This window comes from Capricornis sumatraensis, chromosome 2, assembly GCF_032405125.1.
Source record: "Capricornis sumatraensis isolate serow.1 chromosome 2, serow.2, whole genome shotgun sequence".
Taxonomy (NCBI): Eukaryota; Metazoa; Chordata; class Mammalia; order Artiodactyla; family Bovidae; genus Capricornis; species Capricornis sumatraensis.
In genome coordinates, this window is record NC_091070.1 from 141,503,636 (window position 1) to 141,523,670 (window position 20,035).

A 20,035-nucleotide genomic window follows, 5' to 3' on the forward strand; every position below is an offset into this window, starting at 1 on the left:
CTGTGGTGGATTCATGTTGATGTGTGGCAAAACCAATACAATATTGTAAAGTAATTAGCCTCCAATTAAAATAAATAAATTTAAATTAAAAAAATAAATAAAATACATATAAAATACATACTGCTGCTGCTGCTAAGTCGCTTCAGTCATATCTGACTCTGTCAGACCCCATGGACGGCAGCCCACCAGGCTCTCTTGTCCCTGGGATTCTCCAGGGAAGAACACTGGAGTAGGTTGCCAATTTCTTCTCCAATGCATGACAGTGAATAGTGAAAGGGAAGTCACTCAGTCATGTCGCAGCCTAGCAGGCTCCTCCATCCGTGGGATTCTCCAGGCAAGAATACTGGAATGGGGTTCCATTGCTTTCTCCTAAAATCCATACAGAGACCCATTTTGTGGCTAAATACCTGAATGAATATGATTATTCGGGGACATGCATATTACTTGATTTTCCTTATTTTCAATAAGAGCATCTGAGGTATTTGCTGATGGAAAAGATGTCATTATCATTTGGATCTCTCCACAAGGTTGTCATCCTTGACCCTTTCACTGAAGTCTTGGTTTACAGATACATTTACAAGTCTTTCACCCTTCCAGTCTCTAAAGGAGACACATTACAATAAACCCATTCAGATAATAGGTTCTTGTATCCAAAATTAAGGGATGAAATATTTACTGAAGTTGGAACCATAAATCTGTAATTTGCCTAGAATTATGTCAAATAAACCCTCTCCTATCAGGTAAGAAAATGGAAAAAAAATGTAGCTTTATTTATGAGGAATATAACATTAAACAAATTGTTTGAACACCTTATGTAAGAGTGATTGGGGCAGAGGGGAAACTGACATCTCAACTATGGTTTAAGAATCCTGATGGTTTTGTTTATTTATTTTGCCACTGTTACAAAACCTTGTATCTGGCTCTTTTAGTGGATGGTAATCTAATCAGAAATTGTCAAGGAGGGTTAGTATCTTTCCTTGATTTCAATTCTTGGCTCTTAACATTCATTAATTTTATCCAGATTTCTTAAAGAAACCACAAGACAGACTGCCTTTGACTATGTGTCTCAAAATTATCCTAGGGTATTCTGCTAGCATCAGTACATATTAGGAGTTCAATTGAAGTACAGAATAACAGATCTGAAAACACAATGCTTTTCTGCATGGGAAAATCAATCCGGAAGCAGCAGCCAATTTATGTTTTGCTCACCAAGTGACAATTCTTCCTGTAACGACTCTTGGTTTTAGTCAGATTTAGTAAACTTCAAAGTCTTGGATTACACAGCAAAATCAAGAATGATTTAGTGAGGCCAGAGAGTACAATTGTTTGGGGGTCATCTTGGGAATGACATTTGCGTGGTGAACAAGAAATAAGCTCTCTAAAGGATAATCCACACTCAAATTTGCAAATGTATTCTCATTCAAATATTGCAGTCAGTCATTTCTAAGTCATGGTGTAGCTTCTTGGGAATAACTTTAGAATATTTCAAAAATGTCTTTTGAGGAAGGGGTACCTAGAGAATTATTATTATAAAATCACTTTTGTCTTCAATTTAATCAAGAGCTTCTGCTTCTGTCAAGAGCAACAATATTATGTTCAGTCCCTCAGTCATGTCCAACTCTTTCCGACTCCATGGACTACAGCACACCAGGCTTCCCTGCCCTTCACCATCTCCCAAAGCTTGCTCACTCATCTCCACTGAGTTGGTGATGCTAATGTCTAAAGTTAAACAAAGTGGAAAACTAACATGTTAATTAATGATTCTAGGATAGGTATTCTCATCTCATAGTTTCTTATAAATGAAGGCTAGAATTATTTCTGGAAAATTATATTTCTATTTTCAAACTCACTTAAAGAACAACAATGAGTCACTTTTATACTCAGGAACCTTTCTTACTCACCTTGTTCTGTATTGACTGTGATTCATAAGATTTTCTTGTACAAGAGTCAGAATCTAAGGCAGCTATATTTTGATATATATGTGTTTCCTTATTTTAAAGAAATTATTTTGATATATTTGAGATTTGTCCTCATTCAGAAATCCTTAAACTTAAAGTTCATTCTGACATCTTACAATTTAAAGCTTTTTAGGAGAAATTAGAGTCCAAAATCACTGCATATGGTGACTGCAGCCATGAAATTAAAAGACGCTTACTCTTTGGAAAGAAAGTTATGACCAACCTAGACAGCATATTAAAAAGCAGAGATATTACTTTGCCAACAAAGGTCCATCTAGTCAAGGCTATGGTTTTTCCAATAGTCATGTATGGATGTGAGAGTTGGACTATAAAGAAAGCTGAGAGCCGAAGAATTGATGCTTTGGAACTGTGGTGTTGGAGATGACTCTTGAGAATCCCTTGGACTGCAAGGAGATCCAACCAGTCCATCCTAAGGGATATCAGTCCTGAGTGTTCATTGGAAGGACTGATGTTGAAGCTGAAACTCCAGTATTTTGGCCACCTGATGGGAAGAGCTGACTCATTTGAAAAGACCCTGATGTTGGGAAAAATTGAAGGCAGGAGGAGAAGGGGACGACAGAGTATGAGATGGTTGGATGGTATCACCAACTCAATGGACATGAATTTGGGTAAACTCCAGGAGTTGGTGATGGACAGGGAGGCTTGGTGTGCTGCAGTCCATGGGGTCACAAAGATTCGGACACGACTGAGAGACTGAACTGAGAGACCATTTTATTATATTGAAACAACCCACATTTTTCTTAGAAATGCAGTGCCAAATCGTGTGTTGATCATAGAAGTGATCAGAATAGAAGGTATGTTTTTAATAGACATGTATCAAATTCATTTCTGTTCTTAAGAATTTTGAAAAACATACTTTAACTTATTCTAAAATAAATGACTAGTCTTAGTATATGGCAATATTAAATAATCACACTTCATTTTGATCTATAAAAGCTTTTTTGTACGTATTTTATATGTAAGATCTTTACTGTCAAATTTACTAGATACTTGCAAAACTCAATATTTTGCATGAGCTGGCATATGGTCAGAGCTGTTTTCCAGCTCCTTACAAATCTGTCTGTCACTCAGATGAGCTAACACACTCTTAGGGTATATGAGTACAAGTCTGGGTAACACATTTTTTCACAGAATTTCCTCAGAGAAAGCATGAGAGGGCATTGAAAATGTCAAGTAAGCACTTACTGAGAGAGTTTTAAGACTCAGCAGAGACTAGAGGTTGAGAAATAGTTTGTTGCAGAGGACTTGATCAGAATCACAGATATTAATAGCGATTATTTTCATGGAAATTATTGAGACCATCTAAGGAGTAGGTAGGATGTGGGACTAAATGATGTAAACAAATGGTAAAAGTAACTGCTAAGAGCTGTTAGCTCTCAGTGGAAAAGTAAAACATAAAATAATATGTATATAATATAACTGTATACATGTGCTTACATATGTGGGTACTAATGTCCAAACTGTTAAGTTCCTGAAAAGTTAAAATTAAGCAATAAAGCTATTATTTTGTTTATAAAATTCTAAATAAATTATATAATGCATTTCCTTTGAATTGATTAATTTTGCTATTGTGATTGATAACTAAAGTAGAAACCTGAGGGTTTTAAGAATTAATGTGTTTTAAAAATAGGATAAAAAATTACAAATAGAATTTTTTTTTCTTTTTACTGTTTTTAAGTTCATTTTAATAAATAATGTAATAATAATCATCAGGAAGGTCATGATACAAGTGTGGAGCCAGTTTCTGTCCCTTGCTTTCTAACTTTTTTATTTCCAATCTCACGTTATAGTGAATAAAACTTTTGCAAATATTATATGCTTTAATTCAGTTCTTTGGAACATTTTTCTCTCAGCATTTTGAATCTTTCTCCAACTGTTAAGTGTAAATTAACTCACATGAGAAGGAAATTTGCTATTCATAATGCAGTCATGCAGAAAATAACCCAGGAGTCTAGAGAAATAGAGGGACCAGAATATATGCCAAAGGCCTTGTTTAGTGAGTACATGAGCTCACATGTACTGGATTTTATTCTGATGACTACAATATATGTATGATACATTTGTAAGTATATTCTTTTGGATTTTAAAAAAGAAAACTGATAAAATATTGAAATGTGACAAATCATGTAAAATATTTTTTATAAATTTATTTTTATATTTTATGAGATTGTTGTAATAGAGGGAAGAAAAATGCACTGATATCACAGACTGTAGATTTATCTCTGCATGAAGAACCAGTGGACTGTTACAAATAGTCTCTAAGTCATGACTTATTTCATCCATAAATGTTTCTAGATTAAAATTTCTGTGTTGTCTGACACAGGGAATGAGGGGTAAGAACACAGTTTTGCTCCAGCTTCATCCCATTTTCGTATTTTCTTTTTTAAACTTATTGAAGATAATCATAGAACTACAGTGTAAAATAGTGAAGACAATAAATTTTAAATGTAAAGAGAACTATAATGTAATAATTTATAGGCATTTAGAAACAAGTGCTTGTGTGCACGCTTAGTCACTCAGTTGTGTCCAACTTTTTGCAACCCTATCGACTGTAGGATATTTGCAACAAGCTCCTCTGTCCATAGGATTTATGAGGCAAGAAATTTTTAGCCAAAAGATGGCTTCCTTTTAGAGTGAATTATTCAACTATCTCAGAGAATTATAATTTATGTTTTATGTCCTGGATAGCTTTTATAGTTCTTTTGTTTTTTCCTCCTTAGGGATTTCAAGGCAAGACTGGCCCTCCTGGGCCAGGGGGTGTTGTTGGACCACAGGTACATTCCACTACTTATTTCCTAACAAGATTTATCTTTCTGTTTATATTTTAACTTTTGCTAAGTTGTATGAAATTTATTTTATTTTGAGAATTTTAGTATTAATATCTTTTTATAATTTAAATGGTATTTAAATATATGCAATTTGCCTACATCAAATGAACTTCAGAAAACCATTAGTTAGCTAAAGCAATTTTTCAGTTGCCTGAATGAATAAAAGAAAAAAATAAAATAAATAATGAAAATAAGTCAGAAAGTTCACAATGAAGGTGACACAAAAGCCTTATCATGACATAATTTGCTAAAAACATTAAGATACTTTTTAAATAGATTGACCATTATCCATTTTCAGAGATTTCAGATTCTGAAATGACTTCAGTTTTCTGAGTTTAAATTAAATTTAGGTGTATAATATATTAGAAATATAAACCTTCTAACATAATTCTTCTAAAATGTTAAAATGTGTATTATATTACATCTTCCTTAAAATTTCTGTTTTCTTAACAATGATTTCCATCAGTGATAAAATATGAATGTGTAATCTTTGAGTGTATATTGATAGAAGTAATGGCAAAGACAAGTAGCTTTTTCAAGAGAGGTGGCAGAAAGAATCTCAAAATTTAAGGTAGTACCCTGAATTATAGTATTAAATACTTGTAGACAATAATTTGTGGGGATAGAAAACAATGTTTTTATTCTGGCATAACATATTGAATGGACAAGACACATTTAGTTTATTCAGCTGGAATTTTACCCCTGCTACTTACAAACTGTAGCAAAAGAGCCAGAGCAGTAAAGTGTCTTAATTACTTAATTGCTTTAAATAGTCTTTTCTCAGCCTATAATTAGTTCTTAATACTTTGTTAACTCAAAACATACACACACACACACACACACACACACACACACACACACACACAACACAGAAACAAAATATGTATCTTTTTTCTAGGAATATGTGTAATAGAAGCAAAAATGAAGAATTCTTGGATTGGCTGATCCTTTTAATTTCAGAGCTCAATCTTGAACCAAAGGAATTTCTGTTTGCTACTTTATCAACGAAAAGACAGTGTCCATGATACTCTTTTTGCCTACTTCTCTGTGTGTATATGTTGAGCCTTTCTTTTAATTAATTGCCTATCAATTTTAAAAAGCCTCTAAAATACTTTTGTTTTTCTTTATTCCAAACAACTTCAAAACAATTTTCTGTGAAAATTTAACTAAAAGAATGATTCCTATTAGGTCACTTATCAACAGAAGTAGAATTAGGGCCCCGACTAGAATGTAAACAGCTTGAGGTTTAACTGAAATTTTCAGATCCTCGCATTTTTGAAAGTTTATCTCTGCCTATTGCAAACATCTGGTTTCTGAAACCATGTCCTTTCTGTCCTCTTACTTTAAGGCATAAAAATAGCAGATGTATTATGATTATGCATCTTCATTGGATAATTTTTCTTCATTGGTCCTTTAAATAAGAAAATTCAATAGCCTATATCAGATTTAATCATATTTTCATGTTAGGACATAGGAAGTGATTTAATAGGAGCAATATTGATTGCAATACTTGATATCTACTCTTTTTTATTTGTACATTCATGTAAAGCACTGTTCATTTTTGTCTTGGTGATAGCCATTACATTGAAATTCTGATTGATGTTTAAGGAAAACTTCCTTTGGGGAGAAATGCTTGCACATTTAATGATAAGTTGAGGGCTTTCAGTAATACATAATTGAAAGAATTTAAATCTAGATAGTTATACCCAAACTTGGGGTAGATGTGTTTTTTTTTTCCTAATCCAAGACCAAAAGGTAAGAATCTGTTGCAGTTTGAGAAAAATAAGAGAGAATGATAACCTATAAGCAATTTAAGTAACACACTGGACTGTTTAACAACATTAGCATCTGGAAAATTTCCCTTTATATATTCTTCACTTTATTCTAAGCAGAGATAGAGAGCGACTGGTGACCATTCTCTATTTACACTTGAAAGCTCATTAAAGTCTAGCACCACAGAATGGCACGACTCAGGGGATACATAAATGACCTGACATTTTTCTCTTTGGCATTTGCAGCAGTTTAAGGCAGTGGGCTATTTGTTATAGTCTTTGGCCTGAAGGAATTGCCAGCTGAAATCCATGGTTTTCAGGATCCCCTGACACATTCTCTAGACTATCAAATCAATGTAAATTTACAATTGGAAAGTCTCCAATCATGGAAATTCCAAGGAGAACCACTTTGGTTGTGTCGGTTCCGGGGAACTTGAGCTTATTATCAAGCAGTGAGTCACTGACTAGCTACCAGTTTGGTATTAATAATGCCTCTTTTATTTTTAGATTTACTTGACATCTTATATAAAAAGAGGGAAGGAGATGAAATTATAATGATAAAATGGTTTTTAACAATATTTAGACTGACTTCACTCTGAAAAAATCTGATATTAAATAAAGAAAACAGCTCTTTAAATTTTTCTATATATTCCCTTTACACAGTCAGATTTTAATCAAGATTATACTAATCTTTCAGACTTCTATCAAGTATTTTACTTTCAATGCTTTATATGCAATTTTGTAAGACACCATGAAAATAATTTGAAAATGATATGCCTTTGTGAAAGGGAGTGATATTTGTTATCTTTGCCAAAAAATAAAAGAGCAATCTGATGAAATTTGTTTATCTACTTTAGGGACCAACTGGTGAGACTGGTCCAATAGGTGAACGTGGACATCCTGGCCCTCCTGGCCCTCCTGGGGAGCAAGGTCTTCCTGGTGCTGCAGGAAAAGAAGGTGCAAAGGTATATACACCATGCTGTTGGAATTTTCTTGGCTGAAATCACCCATTTACTTTCTACTATAGCTTCTCTTTACTTGCCTATAGATTCTCTAAACGTTGGTGTAGTATTTAAATGAATGTCAGAAAGATATCTTAGTAAAATATTCAGGTTATTGTACTTCAAGTCATGACTGAACAAAAATATGAGAACATTTAGCTTCATTGACCATAAAACCACCCATTCATGTACACTCAGCTGTAGATAGTGGTTAGTTCATTTTAATGTATGTGACATTCCACACACTACTGTCATCATTAAATAATATTCAAACCTTACTCACACTAGGTTTGAGGTAATTAGCTTTGTTTTGGGGGGCATATAAGTTTACTTCCTATGATGGATGTATATTATATTCCTTAGGGTGACCCAGGTCCTCAAGGTGTCTCAGGAAAAGATGGACCAGCAGGACTACATGGTTTCCCAGGTGAAAGAGGGCTTCCTGGAGCTCAGGTATAATGAACATATTAATGAAACATGTAAATAGCATGCAAATAAGATTGCTTTATAGAAGCATTATTTTGGTCTCAACTAAATAAAGATTCATGAGTAATTAAAGGGAAATATGTGAGCATATGTTGTGGAAAAACATAGATCAATAGATTAATATATTTGTGTCTGGAATCACTTCCTAACATTCTCATTATTTCAGTCATACTTCACCTCTTATTTATATTCAATTCGTATCAATTCATTTTCTTTGCTTTTCACTTTTCCCAGGGTGCACCTGGACTGAAAGGAGGAGAAGGTCCCCAGGGCCCACCAGGTCCAGTAGTAAGTATGATTATAAAATAGCCATGCAATCCATAGTTGCAAATTACAGCACTTCTTTCATTACTCTCATGCTGTGATCCCACAGTGTGTGGAAGAGAAAATAAACATATGTCAATCAAATCAGTCAATGTCTGGTCTCTACTAATTGCATGCTCTCATGAGTGCAGAAACAGAGGTGCTTAGATGATTGAAAATATTTATTTTACCACTGCTGTCAGGAGGTGGAAGGAACTATCTTGCCTCTTGAAATACCTGAGAAAATAAATCATAATTTGTCTGATTCTGAGTACTTGAATTTTATTAATGTTTATTTTTTTAAAAAACCCATAAATATGAAAGGCGTGTATCCACTTTATTTGTTATCTAGATTGCATTAGTCATTGTAACCTTATGAAATAATTGGCAAATAAGTAAATATTAGATTTTTATTTTCTTGGGATATGTATCAATCCCCCAGAAAGCATTAAATACAGCCTTTGTTTTTTTCCATAATTTTACCTTCATTCTTTGTGAAGTTACCAATAGCCGAGCTATCATTTTTAGTGGTTTCTTCTCATTCTCCCTTTTATTTCACCAATCTAAAAAGCTGAAAGTTGCCTAAACTCTCCTCTTAACTTCCTTATATAACACACGGAAGTCATATTAGCTCCACCTCCAAAATATTTCTTTAATTTGTCCCCCTTTCTCTGTTTCCACTACCATCACCTTTGTTCAGACTCTTTCCTTTCTCGCCTTGCTTAATAGTGTCTTAACCTACCTCCTGACTCCATTTTTACTCTCTTCAGTTGGTTTTGCCCACTGATTCTAGAATTATAGCTTAATGTCAGTTGCTTAGTCATGTTTGACTCTTTGCGACCCCATGTACCATACATAACCCGCCAGGCTCCTCTGTCTATGGAACACTCTAGGCAAGAGCCTACCAGGCTCCTTTGTCCATGGAATTCTCCAGGCAAGAATACTGAAGTGGGTAGCCATTCCCATCTACAGGGGATCTTCCCAACCCAAGGATTGAACCCAGACTTCCTGCACTGAAGGCAGATTCTTTACTGTCTGAGCCACCAGGGAATACACATCCTTAACAGTGCCGTTTTTCTGCTTATACATATGTCATGGTCCCACACTGTCTTTGGAAACCAAACTCCTCATTATGACCAAGAAGTTTCATCAAAATTTGATCGCCATCACTATCATCTATTTTATTTCCCTGAAAGCCTACATTCTAATTCTACCTGATTTAATGCATTGGACTTCTTGTTTATCATACTAACACAATTTTTACACTTTGCTGAGAATATACTTTTCTTCTTCCAAGAAACGCCATTTTTCCTATTTCTATTTGAAAAAAAAAATCCTACTCATCTATAGAGATCAAGTTTAAACATTAAATCTCCATAAGGTCATCTTTGGACAGTTTGCCTCCATTTCATATATTAGAGAAATTTCTTCACCCTTTGTTTTCTTTGTTATGATTTATATTTTAGAAATTGCATTGGAATATGTTTGGTTGTCTCTTTCATTAAGACTGTAAGTTCCTTGAATTATTTTGGTTCCATTCACAGCACAGTGTTGTCAATATAATCATTCCATATCTCCCTATTTAAATTTATCATACATCCTGATATTGGAGTTAAGTGTGTACAACATGTGAAAGTGAAGTCGCTCAGTCGTGTCCAACTCTTTGCAACCCCGTGGACTGAAGGCCACCAGGCTCCTGCGTCCATGGGATTTCCCAGGCAAGAAGACTGGAGTGGGTTGCCATTTCCTTCTCCAGGGGATCTTCCTGACCCAGGGATCGAACCTGGGTCTCCCACATTGCAGGCAGACGCTTTACCGTCTGAGCCACCAGAGAAGTGTACAACATAAATAATACTAAGAAAATAACAATACAATCTTTGGCAGATTGATTAACATCATATTTAATCTGAGATCATACAAATGTCATAGTACAATGATTATGGTGGTATGGATATCTGATAAAGATTTTTTAAAAAGAAAAATAATATTTAATATTCATAAAAATATAGAACATTTTAAGATACCCTGATAAGTTAGTGGTGGTAGCCCTAGTAGGAAAAATAGTTGAATAAGACAGAAGTGGTTAAACTTGAGCATAGATGTTTACATGCATGCTCAGTTGTGTCTGACTCTTTGCGACCCTGTGAACTGTAGCCCACTAAGCTCCTCTGTACATGAGATTATCCCAGCAAGAATACTGAAATGGGTTGCCATTTTCTCCTCCAGAGTATCTTCCAGATGCAGGGATCAAAACCACATTTCAGTGACTCCTGCATTGGCAGGTGGATTCTTTATCACTAAGCCAACTGGAAGCCACTTTGAGCATAGGTAGAATCTTCAAATTTTTCATTGCAATGCAATCTATTTACCAAGAACTTTAGATTCTAAAGTGAATTTTATTTTGTAATATGGATTCATTATTTTTAAGATCAGTGGTGATGCATCTGTGAAACCTGAATCATGAGTACAACATTTAACTTGTTTTAAGTTATTTTTAGGACCCAAGCAAACATGTTATCCCAGCTCTTTGGACAGTTGAAATTAATATATTTATGAGGTACATAATATGGCCAGGAGATAGAGATATAACAGGATATAAATTGATTATCTGGTTACATTTGATAGAACATAGTAAATATGATTTTTAAAAGATCTAATATTTATTCATTTAGCATCAACAATTGTTTATTTGGTGATTTCTACATACTTCCCAGTGTACAATTAAGCTGCACAGAATATACACCTTTAAGAGACTTGAAACTAAATAACACTATAAGTCAGCCAGTGATTAAATGCCTAATGATATACAAACAACAAATATTAATTATTCAAGGGCAGGGGAAGAGAAATCAGTAGAAGTGTCAGGCAGGAAGTGGTCCTTGAATTTGACTTCACAGAGTATAGAAGATTACAAAACTATGTAAGATCAAGAGAATGATATCAGGAAAGGAATAAGGTGTTTAGGGAACATCTGGTCTTACCAAAGCGGGCACCTTAGAGAAGGACTAAACCATGATGAATTCTTTCTAGGATGCAGGTACTCTGCTACATACTTCCATAATGTAATGCAAAAATATATGTCGTGTGATTACTGAAGCTCTAAAATGCCAAACCGAGGTAATTTGAAGATCTGGAGTTTTTCGAGTAAGTGGATTATGAAAACTACAATAAAGTGTTTTGGAGTAAAAAAAATTAACAAAGTTTTAGGGGAAAAATTGTCATTAGTGTATAATATATATAGCAAAGAGGAGAGGGACTTGTTGAGCATAAAATTTCAGTGATCAATGTCATGATAAAAGAGTGAACCAATATAAGGCAGTAGGAAGTCAGTGACCAGTGCAGATGGAACAAACACTAGGAAGGCAGGAAAAAAGTGAAAAGAAAGTGAAGTCGCTCAGTCATGTCCAACTTTTTGTGACTCCGTGACTGTAGGCCACGAGGCTCCTGTGTCCATGGGATTTCCCAGGCAAGAATACTGGAGTGGGTTGCCATTTCCTTCTCCAGGGGATCTTCCTGACCCAGGGATTGCAGGCAGACACTTTAGTAGGATTTATTCCTAAGACTGGATGTGGATAGTGAGGAAGATGAAAACAGAATGATGACTTCAAGCTTGTGTCCTTGTGGGAGTGACAGTTTAGTGATGCCTTTGTCAATTTCATCTGGTCAGGAACAACGACAAACACTAAACTCTCATATAAAAGCTCAAAGCCTTTTAGTAGTAACAAAAGATTTTAAAACGCTTTTATACTTTGCTGATAGAAATGTTCTACAAATGCTGACTGTGAGTTTATTTACTTGGAATTAAAATCTATTCTTACAATAAATTAACATATCCAAGTCTATAGGCATCAACAAGTTAAAATTCTTCTTCAAAGTTGGAAAAGGAACCACTAAAAGGAAAGACATCATCCACATTGATTATGTTTTATGCTATTTTAATTTCTATAAAATATTGTAGAGAGATCCATGATGAGGTTCCTACTCCATGAAATAAAAGTGAAGTGAAGGGACTTTCCTGGTGGCTCATATGGTAAAAAATCTGCCTGCCAATGCAGGAGATGTGGGTTCAGTCCCTCAGTTGGGAAGATCCTCTGGAGAAAGAAATGGCTACCTACTCAGGTATTCTACTCCTACTCCATAACAAATGCTAAACAAGCCTTAGTTTATTCCATTTAAATCAAGTACATGCATGTGAAGTTTGATTTTGAATTTTTTTATTTCAAATTACCAAGATTTAGACCAAAAATGTTTGATTCTCTAGATGAAAACTATAATTTATTAAGAAAATTTGTTAATGATAATTCTCATTTTTTTTAGAAGATTTATGGTATCATCTTGCTTAGTTCAGTCACTCAGTCGTGTCTGACTCTTTACCACCCCGTGGACTGCAGCACACCAGGCTTCCCTGTCCATTACCAACTCCCAGAGCTTACTCAAACTCATGTCCATCGAGTTGGTGATACTGACATCTCATCCTCTGTTATCTCCTTCACCTCCTGCCTTCAATCTTTCCCAGCATCAGGGTCTTTTCCAATGAGTTAGTTCTTCGCAACAGGTAGCCAAAGTATTGGAGTTTCAGCTTCAGCATCAGTCCTTCCAATGAATATTCAGGACTGATTTCCTTTAGGATGGACTGGTTGGATCTCCTTGCAGTCCAAGGGACTCCCAAGAATCTTCTCCAATACCACAGTTCCAAAGCATCAATTCTTCAGCTCTCAGCTTTCTTTCTAGCCCAACTTTCACATCCTTACATGACTACTGGAAAAAACAGAGCTTTTAATATGCTGTCTAGACTGGTCATAGCTTTTCTTCCAAGGAGCAAGTGTTTTTAATTTGATGGCTGCAGTCACCATCTACAGTGATTTTGGAACCCCAAAAAATAAAGTATCCCACTGCTTCCATTGTTTCCCCATCTATTTGCCATGAACTGATGGGACTGAATGCCATGATCTTAGTTTTCTGAATGTTGAGTTATAAGCCAACTTTTTCACTTTCCTCTTTCACCTTCATCAAGAGGCTCTTTAGTTCTTTGCTTTCTGCCATAAGGGTGGTGTCATCTGCATATCTCAGGTTATTGATATTTCTCCCAGCAGCCTTGATTTCAGCTTATGCTTCATCCAGCCCAGTATTTCACATGATGTACTCTGCATATAAGTTAAACAAGCATGGTGACAATATACAGCCTTGACATACTCCTTTCCCAATTTGGAACCAGTTTGTTGTTCCATGTACAGTTCTAACTCTTGCTTCCTGACCTGCATACAAATTTCTCAGGAGGCAGGTCAGGTGGTCTGGTATTCCTATCTCTTTAAGAATTTTCCGGAGTTTGTTGTGATCCACACAATTAAAGGCTTTGGTGTAGTCAATAAAGCAGAAGTAGATATTTTTCTGGAACTTTCTTGCTTTTTTGATGATCCAATGGATGTTGCAATTGATAGTAAAAACAATGAGTAAGGAAAGCTGACTTCTTTGTCAAGAAAGATAGTACACTCTATTTTGCAATGTTGATAAAAAATGTGACATTGAAATATCAGAGCTTTTCAATATATTCAGACCCACACAAAGCAAAATATATTTAATAGTCATCCATCTATATTTGTGTATATCTATTCATTCATAAATTTTTTACATTATTCTTTTATTCATAATCTATTCATTTGGAAACATAGGCCATACTACTTGTATCACATTGTTATGATAGCCTACAGAAATGGATTCACTGAACTCTGATAGGTCTAGCTATGATGCTATTGGCTTGTATTTAGACAAACTATAATGTGTAGAGTTACATCAAATAAAAGCATCTATTCACTTTTATGCAGGGCTCTTATTATGAGTATTCTCTGAAGAAATCTCTTTTTTCTTTTAATTGTTACAAAAATTAAATTTCTTTTTTTTTATGGCTTACAGAAACAAGAAATTCAAATATGGAACACAGTAGAGAAGATAACTTCTTGCTTTATGACTATTTTGTAACTTTTTGCATTCAATTCTACACAAAAAGTACATATAATGTACCTTACTATTATATATTGCATCTTATTATAATTACTTTTTCAAAATGCTCAGTTCAGTTCAGTTCAGTCACTCAGTTGTGTCTGACGCTTTTCGACCCCATGAACCACAGCACACCAGGCCTCCCTAACCGTCACCAACTCCTGGAGTTCACTCAAACTCATATGCATTGAGTCGGTGATACCATCCAGCCATCTCATCCTCTGTCATCCCCTCCTCCTCCTGCCCTCAATCCCTCCCAGCATAAGGGTCTTTTCCAGTGAGTCAACTCTTCACATGAGGTGGCCAAAGTATTGGAGTTTCAACCTCAGCATCAGTCCTTCCAATGAACACCCAGGACTGATTTCCTTTAGGATGGACTGGTTGTCTCCTTGTAGTCCAAGGGACTCGCAAGTCTTCTCTAGCACCACAGTTCAAAAGCATCAATTCTTCAGTGCTCAGCTTTCTTCACAGTCCAACTCTCACATCCATACATGACCACAGGAAAAACCGTAGCCTTGACTAGATGGACATTTGTTGGCAAAGTAATGTCTCTGTTTTTCAATATGCTATCTAGGTTGGTCATAACTTCCCTTCCAAGGAGTAAGTGTCTTTTAATTTCATGGCTGCAATCACCATCTGCAGTGATTTTGGAGCCCAAAAAAATAAAGTCTGACACTGTTTCCACTGTTTCCCCATCTATTTGCTATGAAGTGATGGGACCGGCTGCCATGATCTTTGTTTTCTGAATGTTGAGCTTTAAGCCAACTTTTTCACTCTCCTCTTTCACTTTCATCAAGAGGCTTTTTAGTTCCTCTTCACTTTCTGCCATAAGGGTGGTGTCATCTGCATATCTGAGGTTCTTGATATTTCTCCCGGCAATCTTGATTCCAGCTTGTGTGTCTTCCAGCCCAGCGTTTCTCATGATGTACTCTGCATATAAATTAAATAAGCAGGGTGACAATATACAGCCTTGATGCACTCCTTTTCCTATTTGGAACCAGTCTGTTGTTCCATGTCCAGTTCTAACTAGTCAAGATCTGTTACACTGACTTCATTAACCATCCATGGATCGTAATCTACATTTAGGAAAAGCATAGCCTCTAAACTAGGTCTCTAGTATGAGTTTTTAGATTACTAATATTGATAGTCCTGCTTTTTACCAATAAAAATTTGCTTGCTTATTTATTTTTCTTACCTACATTTCTTTTTTTAACATTTCTTATTTATATTATCTTTTAGTTATGTCTTCCTTGTAAGCTGCTGTAAGTCCTTTCCTATGAAAAACTGTAATTAAATAATGAATATGCCATTCAATCTATTAAGCTGAAGTTTTACAGATTCATTAAATGGACATTTCCTGCATAGAGCTTATGGTTTACTGAAGAAGATGGATGTGAAATAAATAAAACAATGTATTAATCTATTAAAAGAACAAAGAAAGGAAGGTAAAAACAATGGTTTTTCCCTAAAGGAATTATGTTAGAGTTCAAAATACAAATAAAAATCAGTTTTATTTATGAAAAGCAAGTTTTTTATGAGTTTGACTTAGTCTTGAAGTGTTCAATACTATTTTAGTCTTCTTAGCAAAAAATTGGCATTTTATCATCAAAGCTCTCTGAAGGTCTAGCTACTAGGAATATATGCATATTGAGAAGCAGGTTTTAGTGCTCCCACTCAAGCCAAACAAAATTATCCCAATGGGATACTGTTCCTTTGGACTTCTAAAGTCTGGCCTAAACCAAATGCTCTCTGTATGCCTGCTGATATACACAAAAGCTGGTAACAGATGCCCATCAAAGGAGGGAATGTTTTCTCCTCTCAAGGGGTTTACTGACTAAATGGATATCTTGATTCAAACAGAAGGCAGGAAGAAGCAAGAGGCTGAACAGCAAGAGCAGAAGGCAGCACAGCACTTTTTTCATTTGTTAAACACAGACTGAATAAACATTTTATATGTATGTTAACATGCAGTATATACAAATAGATTATGCAAACAAGCTCTCAGATTGCATTTGATCTGATATATTTCATATAACAAGTTAAGGAAAATGTATTCCCTAAATAATCTCTCCCTCATATTTTTCTTTCTCTTATAAGAAAAATCCCCTCAAGGACTTTCCTGACGGTCCAGTGAATAAGACTCTGATCTGCCAATGCTGGGGGCACAAGTTTGATCCCTGGTCAGGGAACTAAGATCCCATGTGCTGTGTGGCATTGCCAGAAGATGAAAATAATAATAATTTAAAAAAAAAAAAAACCCTCATTACAAACATTTATTTCTCTAAAAATGAGGAGAATTTTAAAAAATATAATAGTATGGTATTAAAAGCCCTTTATCCTTACAACCACATTTCTCACTCTCACCCCTACCCCTTAGAAAAGTTGGAATTAATATGGAGAATGTGTATGAGAGGGGCCAGATATGTAGCTGCTAGAAGGTAAATATCCAAGATTTCACAACTGTGCAATGTATCAGTCTTTGTCTCTTTTCTGTGACTCCTATTTCATTACTGTCCTCTGACGATTCTTTTTCTCTCTATGTGCTATTATTTCTTCCTCTTATTGTCTCTTCTTTAGAATTGTATATGCCCTTCTTATCATAATTCCTATTCTACTATTTCCCCACCTCCTATTCCAGAGAAACTTATTCTTTACTGGCACTTTACTTATTCCTCAAACAAGGAGCTAGACAAGTTTTTAGAAGGATTTCACTTACTAAATGGATCACATGTTATTCTTTCGAAAGATGAAGTACACTTTCTATATTGGCATCCTTAGCCCTTAGGGCGCATGCAAGCAGGATTAATCAAGTAGAGAGGTGGTGTGGGAGCAGTGACTGAAGACTGAGGCATTGTAAGACTTTCACTTAGCCATTCAGTACTTATGTTTTAAATTCTAGTAATGCTTGATATTTTATCTGAATTTTCAGCTTCAGTCAGTTCGGTTCAGTCTCTCAGTCATGTCCAACTCTTTGCTACCCCATGGACTGCAGCACGCCAGGCTTCCCTGTCCATCACCAGCTCCCGGAGTTTACTCAAACTCATGTCCATTGAGTCGGTGATGCCATCCAACCATCTCATCCTCTGTTGTCCCCTTCTCCTGCCTTAAATCTTTCCCAGCATCAGGGTCTTATACAATGAGTCAGTTCTTTGCATCAGGTGGCCAAAGTATTGGAGTTTCAGCTTCAGCATCAGTCATTCCAATGAATATTCAGGACTGATTTTCTTCAGAATGGACTGATTGGATCTCCTTGCAGCCCAAGGGACTCTCAAGAGTCTTCTCCAACACCGCAGTTCAAAATCATCAATTATCAGCTTATCTGATCTCAAATACATGTAATCTGGAGAGTGAGAATTACTTCAAACTAGTTTTGCCATGAAGATTAACTTGGCTTTAAAAAAAAAGAGTGCTAGACTTTTTTCTTTTTTTGCTTTTTACTTGTGTAGCTAGCTCTGTTCCTAAGAACTTGTATTTATGTTTTTTTTTTTTTCTTCTCTCTAGTGGGATGCCTTTTAACTGAATATAGATGAGATGATTTCTGTGATTACCTTTTTTCCTTTACAAATGCTCCTCAGAATATGAAACACCTAGTGAACATAACAGAAAATATTTATCTGGTGTTCTCCTGTGTATGAAGACTTAGAAAAATAATCACTGTTCTCACTGCTCCAAGGAAATAAGCTGATGCTGTTGACTTTTATTTTATTACCATTGCAAAGTTTAGGGAAGAGGACTTCAGAAGACGATAAAGCTAACACAAACTTAAATAAAGGTCACTGGTTAGAAAAATGTAAATTCTTCCATCTTTAAAAAATAGGCAAATGTCCAATCTTGAGTTAGTGCTTGCTATTTAGTATTAAAGTAACAGAATACTTAATGATATCATGGCCATCATAATTTTTGTAATTCCTTACACAGCTTTGCTGTGCTAAGCCGCTTCAGTTGTGTCTGGCTCTGTGACCCTGTGGAGCCTGTCAGCTCCTCTGTCCATGGGAGAAATAGGGGAGTGGGTTGCCAATTCCTTCTCCAGGGGATCTTCCCCACCCAAAGATGGAACCCACGTCTCTTAAGTGTCCTGCACTGGCCCGGGGCTTGGTTGCCACTAGTGCCACCTGGGAAGCTTTTAATTTCTCTTGTATCCATTGCAATTTAAATTGAGGAAATATTTTTGCAGCTTGTAGCCTCTTTTTCTCTCCAGTTAAGCAGTTTTGATGGGACAGTATCACTGCTATATTGCTGAGTACATAAACAACAAGTTAAATTAGGATTAAATATACTATTTTGTGGGAAAAATTCTGCCCTTAACGATGTGGTCTTAGATATACTGCATATCAATTTTTATCTTATTTTTCTCTTTTATAAAATTTCACTTCTACAGTCATTTGAGATTGCATATCTACTTTTGAATTAAAGCTGTTCATGTACAGTACTCCGACATCTGTTGCATTCAAAGTTTAAGACAGACTTTAGATGTATCAATACATTAATAGCAGAAAAAAACAGAGGGCAAATTATTGTTGTTTCCATTTTATTGGGAGAAAATTGAGCCAAATAAAATTTAATCAGTTTATTCAAGGTGGGAAAACTAGTGGTTTCAGTGCTGAAAAGGAAAAGATCATATATACAGTTGACACCTTTACTTAGGGCTTGCTGTGTGCCAGTCAGAACTTGAAGGGCTGTAGATCAATATAAAAAACAAGCAAAACTGTTACCTTTGTGCTACTATCATGATCCATTTAAACTATGTTTAAACTCAAAGTATTCGTCTTCGATGTAATCGTTCATTTATCTGACAAATATAAAGCTCTCTGTTCTTCACTATAGCCAGTTATAGAGCAATGCAATAAATTCTGTAGCTATAAATGTCTATACTTAATGGAAAAATTGCATTTACAGTGTGAGTTTCTTAAGGGCTGATACCTGCCATAATACATTTTGTATTCCATCTGAGTCACAAGAGAGTAGAGTCTCTCTATATTTTTGTTAAATGTGTAAATGGTTCTCTTTTTGATAGTGGGTTTAAATTTTCATTTTTAATGAACTTTCTTAACTGATTCAACTGGGATTAAAGGATTCATAAGACTTATTCTTTTAAAAGATGACTTGGGAATATTTAAATAAGATTCATAAGTTTGTAATAGCATGTGTTTAATCAGTAGGTATCATCAGAGATTTTCACTTTTCCATTTATAGATATGTAATATAAAATCATTGTAGAATATGCTGTTATCAAAAATATCTAGACATAGTAGATTTGAAATAACTAATGGGAAAGGAAATTGCAATTGTACTTTAGGGCACAAATATTCATTGGAAATGTCTCTTCTTGTTTTAATCTACTGTTTCATAGTTAATGAGCTGTGACAAGATTATAAGCAATTTTTTTTAACATTAAGGAAGCAAAATGTTTTTATTGTTAATCTTACTGCAGGTTTCACAAACAAGATGGCAATCTGAAATTTAATATTAGGAATGCTTCAGGGAGTAATTAAAATAGTAAAGTTTGCAATAAAGATAGTATATTATATCTACCAACTATACATATTATCAATGATTCAAATTAGCATTATTTCTCTGCTTGATATATGTGAAAATATTTATTTGATTATTTTTGGATATTAAATATACTTCACTACAAAATAAACAAGCATTCTTTTCTTAAATAAAAG

The 20,035-nt window shown here is 35.1% G+C and overlaps 1 protein-coding gene across 3 annotated transcripts in view; it reads left to right on the forward strand.

The window, feature by feature from the left end:
* Positions 1-20,035, forward strand: part of COL11A1 (collagen type XI alpha 1 chain) — a 222,876-nt gene that overhangs the window by 140,884 nt on the left and 61,957 nt on the right. For all 3 annotated transcript variants that reach the window (XM_068964279.1, XM_068964278.1, XM_068964281.1), the window contains 4 exons: positions 4,700-4,753; positions 7,437-7,544; positions 7,944-8,033; positions 8,301-8,354. In XM_068964279.1, the coding sequence (XP_068820380.1) occupies positions 4,700-4,753; positions 7,437-7,544; positions 7,944-8,033; positions 8,301-8,354 (306 nt within the window). The remainder of the gene's footprint in view (positions 1-4,699; positions 4,754-7,436; positions 7,545-7,943; positions 8,034-8,300; positions 8,355-20,035) is intronic.